This window comes from Apium graveolens, chromosome 8 (genome assembly GCF_009905375.1).
Source record: "Apium graveolens cultivar Ventura chromosome 8, ASM990537v1, whole genome shotgun sequence".
NCBI classification, from domain to species: domain Eukaryota; kingdom Viridiplantae; phylum Streptophyta; class Magnoliopsida; order Apiales; family Apiaceae; genus Apium; species Apium graveolens.
This window is the reverse complement of record NC_133654.1, coordinates 263,271,355-263,282,791: the sequence shown is the minus strand read 5'-3', so window position 1 is coordinate 263,282,791 and position 11,437 is coordinate 263,271,355. Positions and strand designations below refer to the sequence as shown.

At 33.0% G+C, this 11,437-nt stretch overlaps 1 protein-coding gene across 2 annotated transcripts; it reads left to right on the top strand.

Moving 5' to 3' along the window:
* The first annotated feature begins 3,882 nt into the window (after window positions 1-3,882).
* On the top strand, window positions 3,883-10,601 carry LOC141676665 (F-box/FBD/LRR-repeat protein At1g13570-like). 2 transcript variants are annotated; one of them, XM_074482360.1, is made up of 5 exons: window positions 3,883-5,733; window positions 5,824-6,006; window positions 6,275-7,091; window positions 7,337-7,451; window positions 8,129-10,601. In XM_074482360.1, exons 1-3 carry the CDS (start codon window positions 4,810-4,812, stop codon window positions 6,572-6,574), a joined length of 1,407 nt encoding a protein of 468 aa, XP_074338461.1. In that variant the 5' UTR covers window positions 3,883-4,809; the 3' UTR covers window positions 6,575-7,091; window positions 7,337-7,451; window positions 8,129-10,601. The 2 variants fall into 2 exon arrangements, with proteins under 2 accessions (XP_074338461.1, XP_074338462.1); XM_074482361.1 differs by having other exon boundaries at window positions 3,886-5,733; window positions 5,824-5,994; window positions 8,129-10,599.
* The last annotated feature ends 836 nt before the right edge of the window (window positions 10,602-11,437 follow it).

Sequence of the window (11,437 nt, the reverse complement as noted above, 5' to 3'; positions counted from 1 at the left end):
GATACTCAAGGGTTTATGAAGAACCAAGAAATTAATATTAACAGAAGTTACTGAGTATGCTCTATGCATCTCTACTCAACATTTTGTCTTCCTGTTTTTGGCATCAAGCAGAGCATAGAATTTATGCTTATTCCACGAAACATAAATTGGGGGAGATTTTTGGGTGAGAATGCTCTATGTAAACATCAAGATCTGCTCGGAAGCTACATGGCATCAGGATTTGCCCTCAGGATCTGCATGACGTCAAGATGAAGACAGTCATCAGGATATGACTGCGTTAGGAATATGTTGTGAACTTGATGATAAGTTAAACAAAACACCTTAGTAGATTTATCATAGTGAATTTGTAGCTTTCAACGGATGATTACTTCACTATCCGTTGAAAGAGTAGCTTATGTAAAATAAGGTCAGTATCACAATTCTGCATACTTGTATAAGCTTAGTGAACTAAATTAGTGAGAAATGTTTAAGTCATGTTGACTACTAGGTTGATATACAAGATAGGTTGGCCAATTATAAATAGATGATGCCTTGAAATCTTTGTGTAAGTGAAATGGAGTTAACTGGCTAAAAGATAGTCTCAACGGATGCTTCACAAAGCTTCAACGGATGCTCAGATAAAGCTTCAACGGATGTTCTATAAAGTTTCAACGGATGATCATCCAGAGTATCAACGAATGATCATACATAGCTTCAACGAATGATCCACTGAAGCTTCAACAGATGCTTAAATTCAAAAAAGCAGTTGATAGTGACTTGACAGTCACATTCGTTGATTGTATGCAAAAGGAATGTGGCAGCCTGTTAAGCAGGATTATGAGAATAAAGAAGCATTATCATTTCCATGCAAGTTATGAAGATTTTCAAAGATGCGGGAATAGAGTAATGAAGCAGCATGGAGTTAGGCTAGATATGTTTTGTTTTATTATCTTGTCGTATTGCTATGTAAACTTGGTGATATATAAACCAAGTTGTAGTTGTCAAGAATTTCTCTGTAGTGTGTTTGTTCTACTTGTAAAGCAGTTGTGAGCCATTTGTAAGCTACATAGAGTTCTCAACCTGATATATATATATATATATATATATATATATATATATGATGGATACATTCAAATCCACCAGAGAGTTTTAAAAGCTTGTGTTTTTATTACTTGTATTTTGATTTATATAATTCTTTCATTCCGCACTATGCAAATCAAACACTGTTATATATGTATTAAGTTAGAATATTTTTATAAATCTAAAAAAGAAGCTAGAATTACATTCAACCCCCCCTTCTGTAATTCTTGTTGTATTGTTAGGGAATAACAGACTGGTTGTCAGGATAACAAGATAAATCAGTATCTACTGATTTATACAGTTCCAGTATTTGAGGAGATGTTTATTTTTGGTTCTTGATTTATAGGAATGTAAGTGTTAATTGAGATACGTATAGAATCAAGATAAATATATTTATAACATATCTTGTAATTGATATAGTAGTTGTGTAATATATAAACACTAAATAGGTTATCATTTTGATTAAATTTATCTCGAAAATTATTGTAACGTTGCAGGTCTCAAGAACATCACAATTTCTTGAGAGAATTTATAACAGTTTAATCAAATTTAATAAATTGTTATTGATCTTACATCCTGACTTTGATTTATTAGTAAAATTATATTCAACCCGCGTAAACAATTATATCTTTACCGGGTAGCACTACTTTGAGATGTATGAGTTAATTTGCACGATCAAAAAAATCATGTCTGAATCATGGAAGCTTTCTAAGCTTATTTACATTCCTTCCTTTGCAAACATTGCAGCTGCTGCTCTTGCTAACAAAGTCACATCTAATGATGGTGGCTTTGATGAGCTAATTGTGTCACCATCCATCGATAGGCCAATTTTGACTTCAGAAAAGATGTCTTAAAGCCTATTTTGTCACTATATTTGTAACTGTTATGGCCATGTAATAAAATCCTCATTATCTAGATAAATGACCATTTATTTTCTTCTTGCTTTATCGTATATTAACTGATGTATTGTGCATAAAAACATGTCATTAAATTTCATTTAACTTGCAAAAATATAACACTGAAAATGCTAAATTACAATCCACGAAACTAGAGCCTCATTACTAATTATGTACATTCATTAAACTTAAAAACAATACACCATGTACATATTCAAGACTAATTTATTGGCATTACATTGGTCCTTGCTTGCAATTTTAAAGAACAACTCAATATAAAATGCAAGGACAACATACAACAAAATCAAACACTTCGATGACCCTCATTCATCACTTGCACATTTTCATTGGAACCCCCATTTGAATTATTCCCATATGCAAAATTTTCAAGACCTTTTCATCGTGCTAATAAACCACATATCACAGCTCGACCCCGAGGACAAATAGGATCCTCGATTCATTGGAAGTAGTTGCACCCTAGCCAGCCTTGAACGCAGTTGACGAACCTCTTCCCCACATTATTCTTAGTCTAAGCAGTTCGAATCACCATCAAGCGTCCACATAAACAATATTCAGCCACTGAACTACAAAATTAAGCTTTATTGAAACTCTAGGGTTAGAGATTTTTATTTTGGAATGATTTTACCTATACATATTGATCCGTTTTCTTTTAAATCGGGTGGTTATAGCCATTACTGTGTCAAATTGCATTTTCATCACCACCTTCATCCACTTTTGCCATAAATATTTAATGGTGTCAACGTCCCTTGGACGGAAGTACACAAAATGTACAACAAAGGAAATGTAACGTTGGGTACACAGTTTGCTATATTAGATAATTGAGGTACAAAACTTGCTTAGAAAACTGCAGGTAAACATCCTGCATTTAACTCTCAATAATATGATCTTTCACTTCATTTTTGTTCTCATTTTTCATAACACTATTAATTATTTGTTCATCATTCAACAATTATACCACTGCTTCATTTTCGCTCGGGATAACCAATAACCATTGCATTATGATAATCAATAACATTTTTGTATATATATTGTTTATAAGTTAAAAAATTAGAAATGATATATAGTGATAAATTAATAAGTTATTAATATATTGATAAATTAATAAATTATTAATTTATCGATTAATTATATAATAAATTAATTGATATATTTTTTCAATTCCGAGAATATTAATTAATTATCATCATTTACCTGTAATAGGAGTTATTTTAAGATTTATATCATACTACCTTAAATCTCGTGCAATGCACGTATTTCAATTTAAATTTTTTATTTATCCCATTATATTATAATTTAGAATTATTTATATAAATATATAAAAATAATAGGACAACCTACAGTCGTAGTTTAATAGAATAAGTATACTATATCAAGTAGTTTAATAATTTAGTAGTTTAGTGAATATATAATACTATTTTTTTATTCTTTTTAATGATAGGATAAGTTATGATTGTTGTTCAGTAGGATAAATAAATTATGTGTGTAGTAGTTTACAGAATATATAACACTATTTATATATTTAAATTTAATAACCAAAACAAAATAGATAAGTTAAAAAGCAAAACTTCAGGAGTAACCTGTGTCTTGTGGCACACTATAAACAAACCTAATTACAAGGCCCATTTCTTTTATTTCTCGGTCTATGTTGAGGGCATTTCAGTAAATCTCTTCCGTTGTGTTCGTTCACATAAGGGTATTTTAGTCTATTTGTGGAGAGAGGGTATTTTGGTCAATTTGTGTATATAAGGACTTTATAAATACTCCACGCTATAGTACAGAGTGAATCACGATCTGCTTGAACCTGGCAGACTAATCTTCTGGTAATCTCTCTATTTATAATCTTTTTTTTAATTATTTTTATTCATGATATTTTTTTGTATAGTGTTGTTTCTTAGTTACATGCATGATGCGCGTTATCTTGAGATCATTACATGTTATCATCAATTTGTTCACTATGTGTTGCTTAACATACAAAAACCTCAAACCACGCATGCAAACTAATAATTTAAACTCCCCGAAACTTGTGTTGAATTGCTAGGAGCAGCCAATCTTGTAAAATCCGATTATCGGATCTGATCTGCAAGATCACGTAGCTAATCAAGTAATCGATAATTAATTGGAATGATTAATCAGAGCACTAATCGGATATATTGTATAAAAATATGTAGCAATTAATCGGATTTTAAAAATTGGACTTTGGTGAGCCTTGTATAGCTTATTTAAAATAGGTGATTTCTTGAACCATTGGGAGTAGATCTTAATTTGATCCTATACTATATTCGGCATATGAGTCTTTCTGTTGTTCTTTCACAAATTTATAGTTGAACTTGCTTTTACGTTTAATACTTTAGAATACGTGTAATCAGGAATTAATTGAAATTATTAATCAGACGACCAATCGGATTTATTAAGATAATATGATGTTTTTTTTTTCACGGAAAGATAATATGATAATTTTGAACATAACTTTTAATTTTAGTTTATGAAAAATATGCAGCAATTAATAAGATTTTAAAGGGCAAATCGACAGAGCTCCTTGTAAAGATTAATCGGGGGATGGATGGGTTAAATTTGTGATTTTTAGAATCACAGGAGTAGATTATAGTTTGATCCTATGCTATATTCGACATGTGAAGCCTTTTTATTGTTCTTTCATGAGGATAATGTAAATCGCACGTGTTCACTTGATCTAGAAGTGTCTTTCTAGCTTGGTTTCCTAGATTTTGATGGTTCGAAACTCTGGTTACTCAATATGTACTCATCTTCTATTTTGATGCAGCTTTCTTGATTACATTCATAGTTATTTCTATAACATCTTCTGACTTTTGTGACTATGGAATGTCAAAAAAACACTAGTTCAAAGGTAAGTTTGACAGGTGATTTTAAAGGGGGGCTAATGGATTGCAGAGGCATTGTTGCTGAGCCAGTTTCAAAAAGGCAACTTGTTTACTTCAGAGGTTCTGGGGAGGACAAGATAAGCAACTTGCCTCGAGAGTTGATTGATCGTATCTTATTATGTCTGCCAACTCATGATGTAGCAAGAACAAGTGTCCTCTCAAGATTTTGGAGAAATATTTGGTGTACGTTTCCGTTCCTAGTTCTCGATACACGATTTTATTCAGAGCTGACTTCAAAAAAGGAAATAGGCACAATCGCATCTGAATTTAAAAAGGTTGTCAATATGATTCTTTCATCTCACACAGGCCCCATTTTGTACTTTCATCTATACATTACTCCTGTGATTCGTTACTGTTCCATTCAACTTTGGATTGATCAATTGTCTGACAAGGGGCTGAGGTCTCTAGATTTTTCCTTTAAGAAGAGGGAGACCGTCAGACTTCCTCTTGCTTTATTTGTTTGTCCAGAATTGACCCGGTTAAGGCTCTTTAACTGGGCATTGGCTCCATTCTTTAAATCTGGAAGCTTCACTAGTTTGACAAAAGTTGAACTTTTTGATACCTCAATTACCCATGATATGACATTTGGGAAACAACTTAAAACATTGTATCTGCGGCGCTGCAGTGGGATCGAACATCTAGCCCCACAATTTAGAAAGGATAACAATTTAAGAAGCGTGTATTTTGAGATGAGCACAAAATTTGAGTGGCAGTGGTTACAACACACCAGAAAACTGGGATACCTGGGTCTTGTGCTCACGCCTGCAAATTCAAAAATGATGAAAGTACACGATTTGATCAAGCTTCTCGGTGAAATTCCAACCTTAAGTTATTTAGTTCTTTATGGACCCACCCTCAAGGTTAGCAAATTCCTACCTTAACTCATTAATGCAGAGGAAGAATTATTATGCGTTGGCGTGACTAAGATTTTTATGCATTGTGTATTTTAGGTTTTGGGGCCGCCTCCCTCAGATGTGACTAGCATGATGCATACAACAAAAGCTGAGAACGTGAGAAGTTTTAGCTTGGTCTTCCTTAAATTATGTAAACTGTGCCCGATCTCAAAAGTTGTTTACTTGATGAGAAGTTTTCCAAACTTGCAAGATCTTTGCATTGCACTGGTGAGAACTAGGGTATGCAATGTAATTAATGATACTTAAGTTTTGAAAATGCTGATCGGAATGTGCTTGTAAAATCATATTCTTGTATATCATATCTGAATTTTAAATATTTACATGCTTAAGTATGGAACAAATTGAAGCAAAGTATTTAGCGATTTCTATGTCTTAAAAAGTGCTGGTTGGGGATCTAAAAAGGCTGCAGTCTGGGATTTGTACATTTAGGCCCCAGTTTTGATGTTAGTATGCTTAAGTTATGGTTGTAACCTTTTTTTGCATGTAGGCGCTTGATCAAGTGAAGAGTTTGAGTCCTACAGAATTAGAAACAGAAGATTATGCGGGATCATTAGATTGGAAAGACATGTTTCTGGACCAACTCCAAACTGTGAAAATACGGGGTGTCGTGGATTCCAGTTATGCGCTCTACTTTATCAAGCATTTGCTTGCATCTTGCCCTTCACTGAAAGTCATTTCAGTTTTCTGCAGCACTAAATCTTCTGACCCTAAAGAGAATTTGAGGATTAAACAAGAATTGCAGCAGTTCCCCAGATTATCCTTAGATGCAGAAGTTATTTGGTGCTAAAGGGAAGCAGTTCTCCGGCAAAACATCAGCTTAGAAGCATCACTGCGTAGACGTTACTACTTGTAGTCTGGGTTGCGTTGTTGGGGACTTATGCCTTTTCAATTATTCTATGCAGTTTGAAGTAATTTCAGACTACCAGCTTTTAAAATAAATATATATTTCAGACTATTAGTTGAAAAACTTAGAATGTTCTACTATATTTCTTCAAGTTCTGTCTCTTTTTAAATAGCATGTTGTGAAATATTAAAGTCTTATTTCTATGCCCTTGTTACTGTTGTGCGATCAACAAATAAATGAAACTTCAGCCGGCATCAACGATTCAAAGACCCAACATTCACCTCGGAAAACCTTGGTAAAGAACTAATTCAGTTTCTCATTCTAGACATTCCTTTTTTTCCTTTATTTTCCTGTAGATTCTTCGGTGAAAGTGAAGTTGAGGTCTTGTACGAGCTACTGAAAAAAAACAAAGTGGTACAGTTAGTGATGGACTCATTCACGAGGTTGATAGAGAATGAAGGTTTGGGTCTGATCTTGGGCTTCTATTACATATATTATTTTGTTCACTTGTTTGTATATTCTTCTCTTTTGGGTCTAAATATTTCTGAGACTGTATTATGGTTTGTTTACTCCAGCCTTTTCATCTTGTTTTCTTCCTCCAAGAAGTAAATAAACTAAGTTTAACAATTCATTTGTACCTTCTTTTGTTTCTTTGCTTACTGTTGTCTTTTTGCTACCTACTATCCTTCTACTTTGGATTTTCAGGTGAAAGAGTTGGGCTGGGCATTTAGCCGGTTGGCTGGGACGGATGAAGTATGACGCAGTTCAGGAGAAAGCCCTATGTGACCTGAAGGTTAATTGAGGCTGTTGGACAAGTAATGTAAGCACTCTATCCAAATATATATTTCTTTTTCTGCATTACTCCGAGTGTGTACAACTTATGTTCAATTACTACCATAATTATACTCAAACATCTACTTTTCAAGATTTACCAAAAGCAAGGGAAAATATGCATTCATTGGAATGAATTTGACTTTTTAAATTGGTTATTTTTTTAAATACGCTCCCTGAATTTATTTGTTGGGCAGGTAATAGTGATTGTGTACATACAAAGAGAACGAAGTAGGTAAAGTATTATTGCAGGAGAATGCAAAAGAGATGCATGATTTATCCATAGATTTTAATCTTGTGATAGATGCCCCTGTTCTAAATAATATTGTTTCTTAGATAAAAAAAATCCTTTCACTTAAATGTTATCAAAGAGCTAGAACAGGCACACAAGTTACAACATCAAACCTCACAATTTATAAATATTAAAGCATTTCTTGAGGTGTTTAGTACGAAAGTTAAAGACCATGGTAAATTTAATGAGATGTATGTTTTATTCAATAAATGTAGAATTATATGCTGTCTTATTTTATTCACCTTATGTTTGGCTTCCATTTAGATGAGGCTTCTAGACATTTGGCTTCTCATAGTAAGCTGGTAAAGGCAGGTTAGAGATTTATATTAATTTGAAAATGCAAATATTTTATTACATAATCTTCTTTATAACAGGAGATGAAGGTGGTGAAGTGGTTGCATACAAGCCTCAACCTGTAGCTAGAATAGCAGGTGGCCAGCTTGGTGTTGGTGGAAGATTCATGTTGTGGCGCTGTTTCTCCAATTGGGAATTCCCCCTCGGGTACAATTATATATTTCGAAACAACATTATGGCTTTCTCCTCCGATATAAGAAAAACTAACTGAGCTTGTACCTTTTACAAATTAATGATGATAAACTAGCTTCCAATAATATAGACCAGTGTGCATACTAGATACATCAACAGAATTACTAAAGTAATAAATATTAAGCAGTACGTGAAAATTTAAACTAATTTATTCCACCGTTTATTCTATAGAGTATGATCTTGTCTGCAATGTTTAGATTTGAGAATGAGCTTTGGTACTCTCCGAAGCAAACTTTACTTTGAACTCTCACTTGTTTTTTGTCTGAGATTGAATCTAAAGATAAGGCTTTTGAATTTTCCTCTGTTAGATGTTGTTTCATGTTTGTAAATGCATAACTAGTGGTAAAATATATTTGCAGTGAACAATATTGTCTAGATTTTAGTAAAATGATAGTTCCTCTTTGTCTGCTATAACTTGCTTTTTTCTTTTTCTATTACTGAGATTACCAGAGACATGACTTACAGTAAATAAGACGACATCATGTAGAAGTATGGTGCAGACAACATCCTCTAATTACAATTGATGTGATTAAGACTTCATAAACTACTTCTTTAATTACCATACAGTAAGAGTTTAAAGCAAATTGTCACTTCGAAATCTTTTTCTGAAAAAGGAAAAGTTGGTTTCTATTTGTTTTAGAGAATATACTTTAAATTTACACCAACACATGTTGTAATGTTAAGAACCGGATGTCGACTCACCAATATCGTCTCAGTTATTCCTGATAATTGTAGCTTAAATCTGTCAGGTTTGTCAGGTTTGGCCAGAGCTAAACTAGGATTTAATTGTCCTGCTTATGTAGTGAAAGCTGAAAAGTCCTGGAACTTTGCACGTTACAATCTACTTTGTTCTGTAATGTTGAGAAAAAAATGAAATTTATGGGTAGCAATTCTGTGACAGAGTCTGCAGAAGTAAAGAAATTATCATATAGCTTGTTTAGTTGTTATAATTCTATCATTTTCTGAGAAGCCGTGATAAATATTAATGAATAGTCAACTGCAACATGTTCATATCATAGTGGGCCTCAATGCTCGCGAGTCTGCTATCACACACAAGAAACAGTAAAGAGACTCCGAGATAGTGATGCAAATGAGCACTTGAAAATGCCTTTCTTTTATTTAATCTGTTGAAGGAATCACATCATATAGGTTCCTGAGAATATTGTCCAGTTAATTGTTTTAATGGATGGTAAAGCAACTGTAAATGTCGGAATTAATGCCCTGACCCTGCAAAAAAACAGCTTTGCTTCCCTAAGGACAATGACCTACATAAGAAATTACATACATCATGCTATAGGTAATTTGGCTATTTTCAGTATGCAACCTCAACAGAATTTTGCATTGGCCAACCATGAAAATTATCTCAAACATATCAGAGATATGAGTGCACCGAGTGACATGAATATGAGTACACCCAGTGACATGGAAATGACAGGTGATTATTTACCGTGTCTCAGTCACTATCACAGATATCCGGTCATCTATAGATGATAACAGTTTTACTTGCATAATTTTGGTCATCTTGTGATTCCAGTCAAGGGAGTAGAGATTCCAAGGTGTAGTTTTACATGTTGGAGGACTCAGATATGTCCGTTTAAAAAGGTACTGACTGTACACAGTTATATATTATTAAATGGTTTCTGTGATATTTCTTTTGTGTAATTTTGCAGGAAATGTTACGTCATATTGGACAAGGGGTTACTACATAAATGAGCTCTTTATTCTGCAATAAATAATTGTACACTTATTTACTTGGTCAGCGGTTCCCCTATCTCTTCATTGCCCAGAATAGTATGTCATTTTCCAATGACAAAACAAATGCAGTTTTAAAGACCTGAAGTTTTTCCTGAAAATCATGCTGATTGACTGAGGAAGTGTCAACTTTAGATTGAATTAGGCCGCATACTTGGAGTTTAACAAATGAATTGTACCTTCTTTTGTTTCTTTGCTTACTATTGACTGTCAGGATCTTATAGACTTGTGTTGCAACCTATAACTTAGCATTATATATTAAGGTTTAGCTTATTCTTGGGATTTTTCAGGTGATGATTTATTCCATTGATTCGTTGAGGTGGTGGTGTGTTGGTCACGTAACCGTAGCAATATAGTTTTCCTGCTGCATTGTAAATAAAATAGGTAGAGCATAATTTCTTTGAGATGCGTTGCCTATTGACCTTGTTATATTTTTTAATGGCTTTTAATTTTAGTTTCACTTAAGGTATTCAACTTTTGCTTTTGCTATTACTTGCATTTCTGTAGAAGTTTATGGACTTTATAGCACCTGTTGACTAACTCGATCTCTGATCTTTAATTTCTTTACAGGAATATTACTTGATTTTTTTACTACTTTGTTCAAAGAATAGTGGATTTAGTGCCGTTTGGGAAATCTTAAAATAATTAACTTATGACTTAAAATGAATAAGTAATTTATAAGTGATAAGTAAATAAATACTTATAAGTTATATAAGTGTTTGGATAATTTCACTTATAAATCAGAATTTTTTTTAATTTAATAAATCAAAATAAATAATTTTTAAATATAATCATATTATTTCCTGAATTTTAGATTAGATTAACATTTAAAAATATAATTTTTAAAATTAAAGTTAATAAAAACGCAAAAAATCAAATTAAATTGAGAAAAAATACGTCATTACTAACATTCAACTTATCAGCTTATAAGTTGAAAATCTGACTTATAAGTTAGGTACACAAACAGTCCTCGATAAGTACTTACGGGCTTATAATTCAATAAGTGATTTATAAGCTGTGGCCAAACAGGCCTTTAGTGGCCACCTTCACCGTTAGCTTTTAATGGGTAAAGGCAGCCTCGAAAGTAGGAGATAAAGGAAGGGATATTAAAGAGAGACTCAATCTCAGACTCAGGTAGTTTCAACTTGAACAGCTAGCTTACGAGAAAGAGAAAGGGATTTCACACAATAGTCACTAACTCCACATAAAAATGAGCTCTTCTTATTGGTGGTTGAATAATAAATGTTAATGGTCCTCCTGTATTCACATCAATTCCACCAATAAAAAGAACTCATTTTTATTGGAGTTAGTGGACACACGTTAGAAAGACCGTACAGGAAAATGTAAATAGTGTAATTTTCAGCGCTTGATTCTTGTGGTCAGTC

Coding starts and splice junctions, on each gene's coding strand:
- LOC141676665 (XM_074482360.1), top strand. CDS start 4,810: ATGGAATGTCAAAAAAACACTAGTTCAAAGGTAAGTTTGACAGGTGAT. Junction 5,734..5,823: donor TTTATGGACCCACCCTCAAG/GTTAGCAAATTC, acceptor TGTGTATTTTAG/GTTTTGGGGCCGCCTCCCTC. Junction 6,007..6,274: donor TTGCACTGGTGAGAACTAGG/GTATGCAATGTA, acceptor TTTTGCATGTAG/GCGCTTGATCAAGTGAAGAG.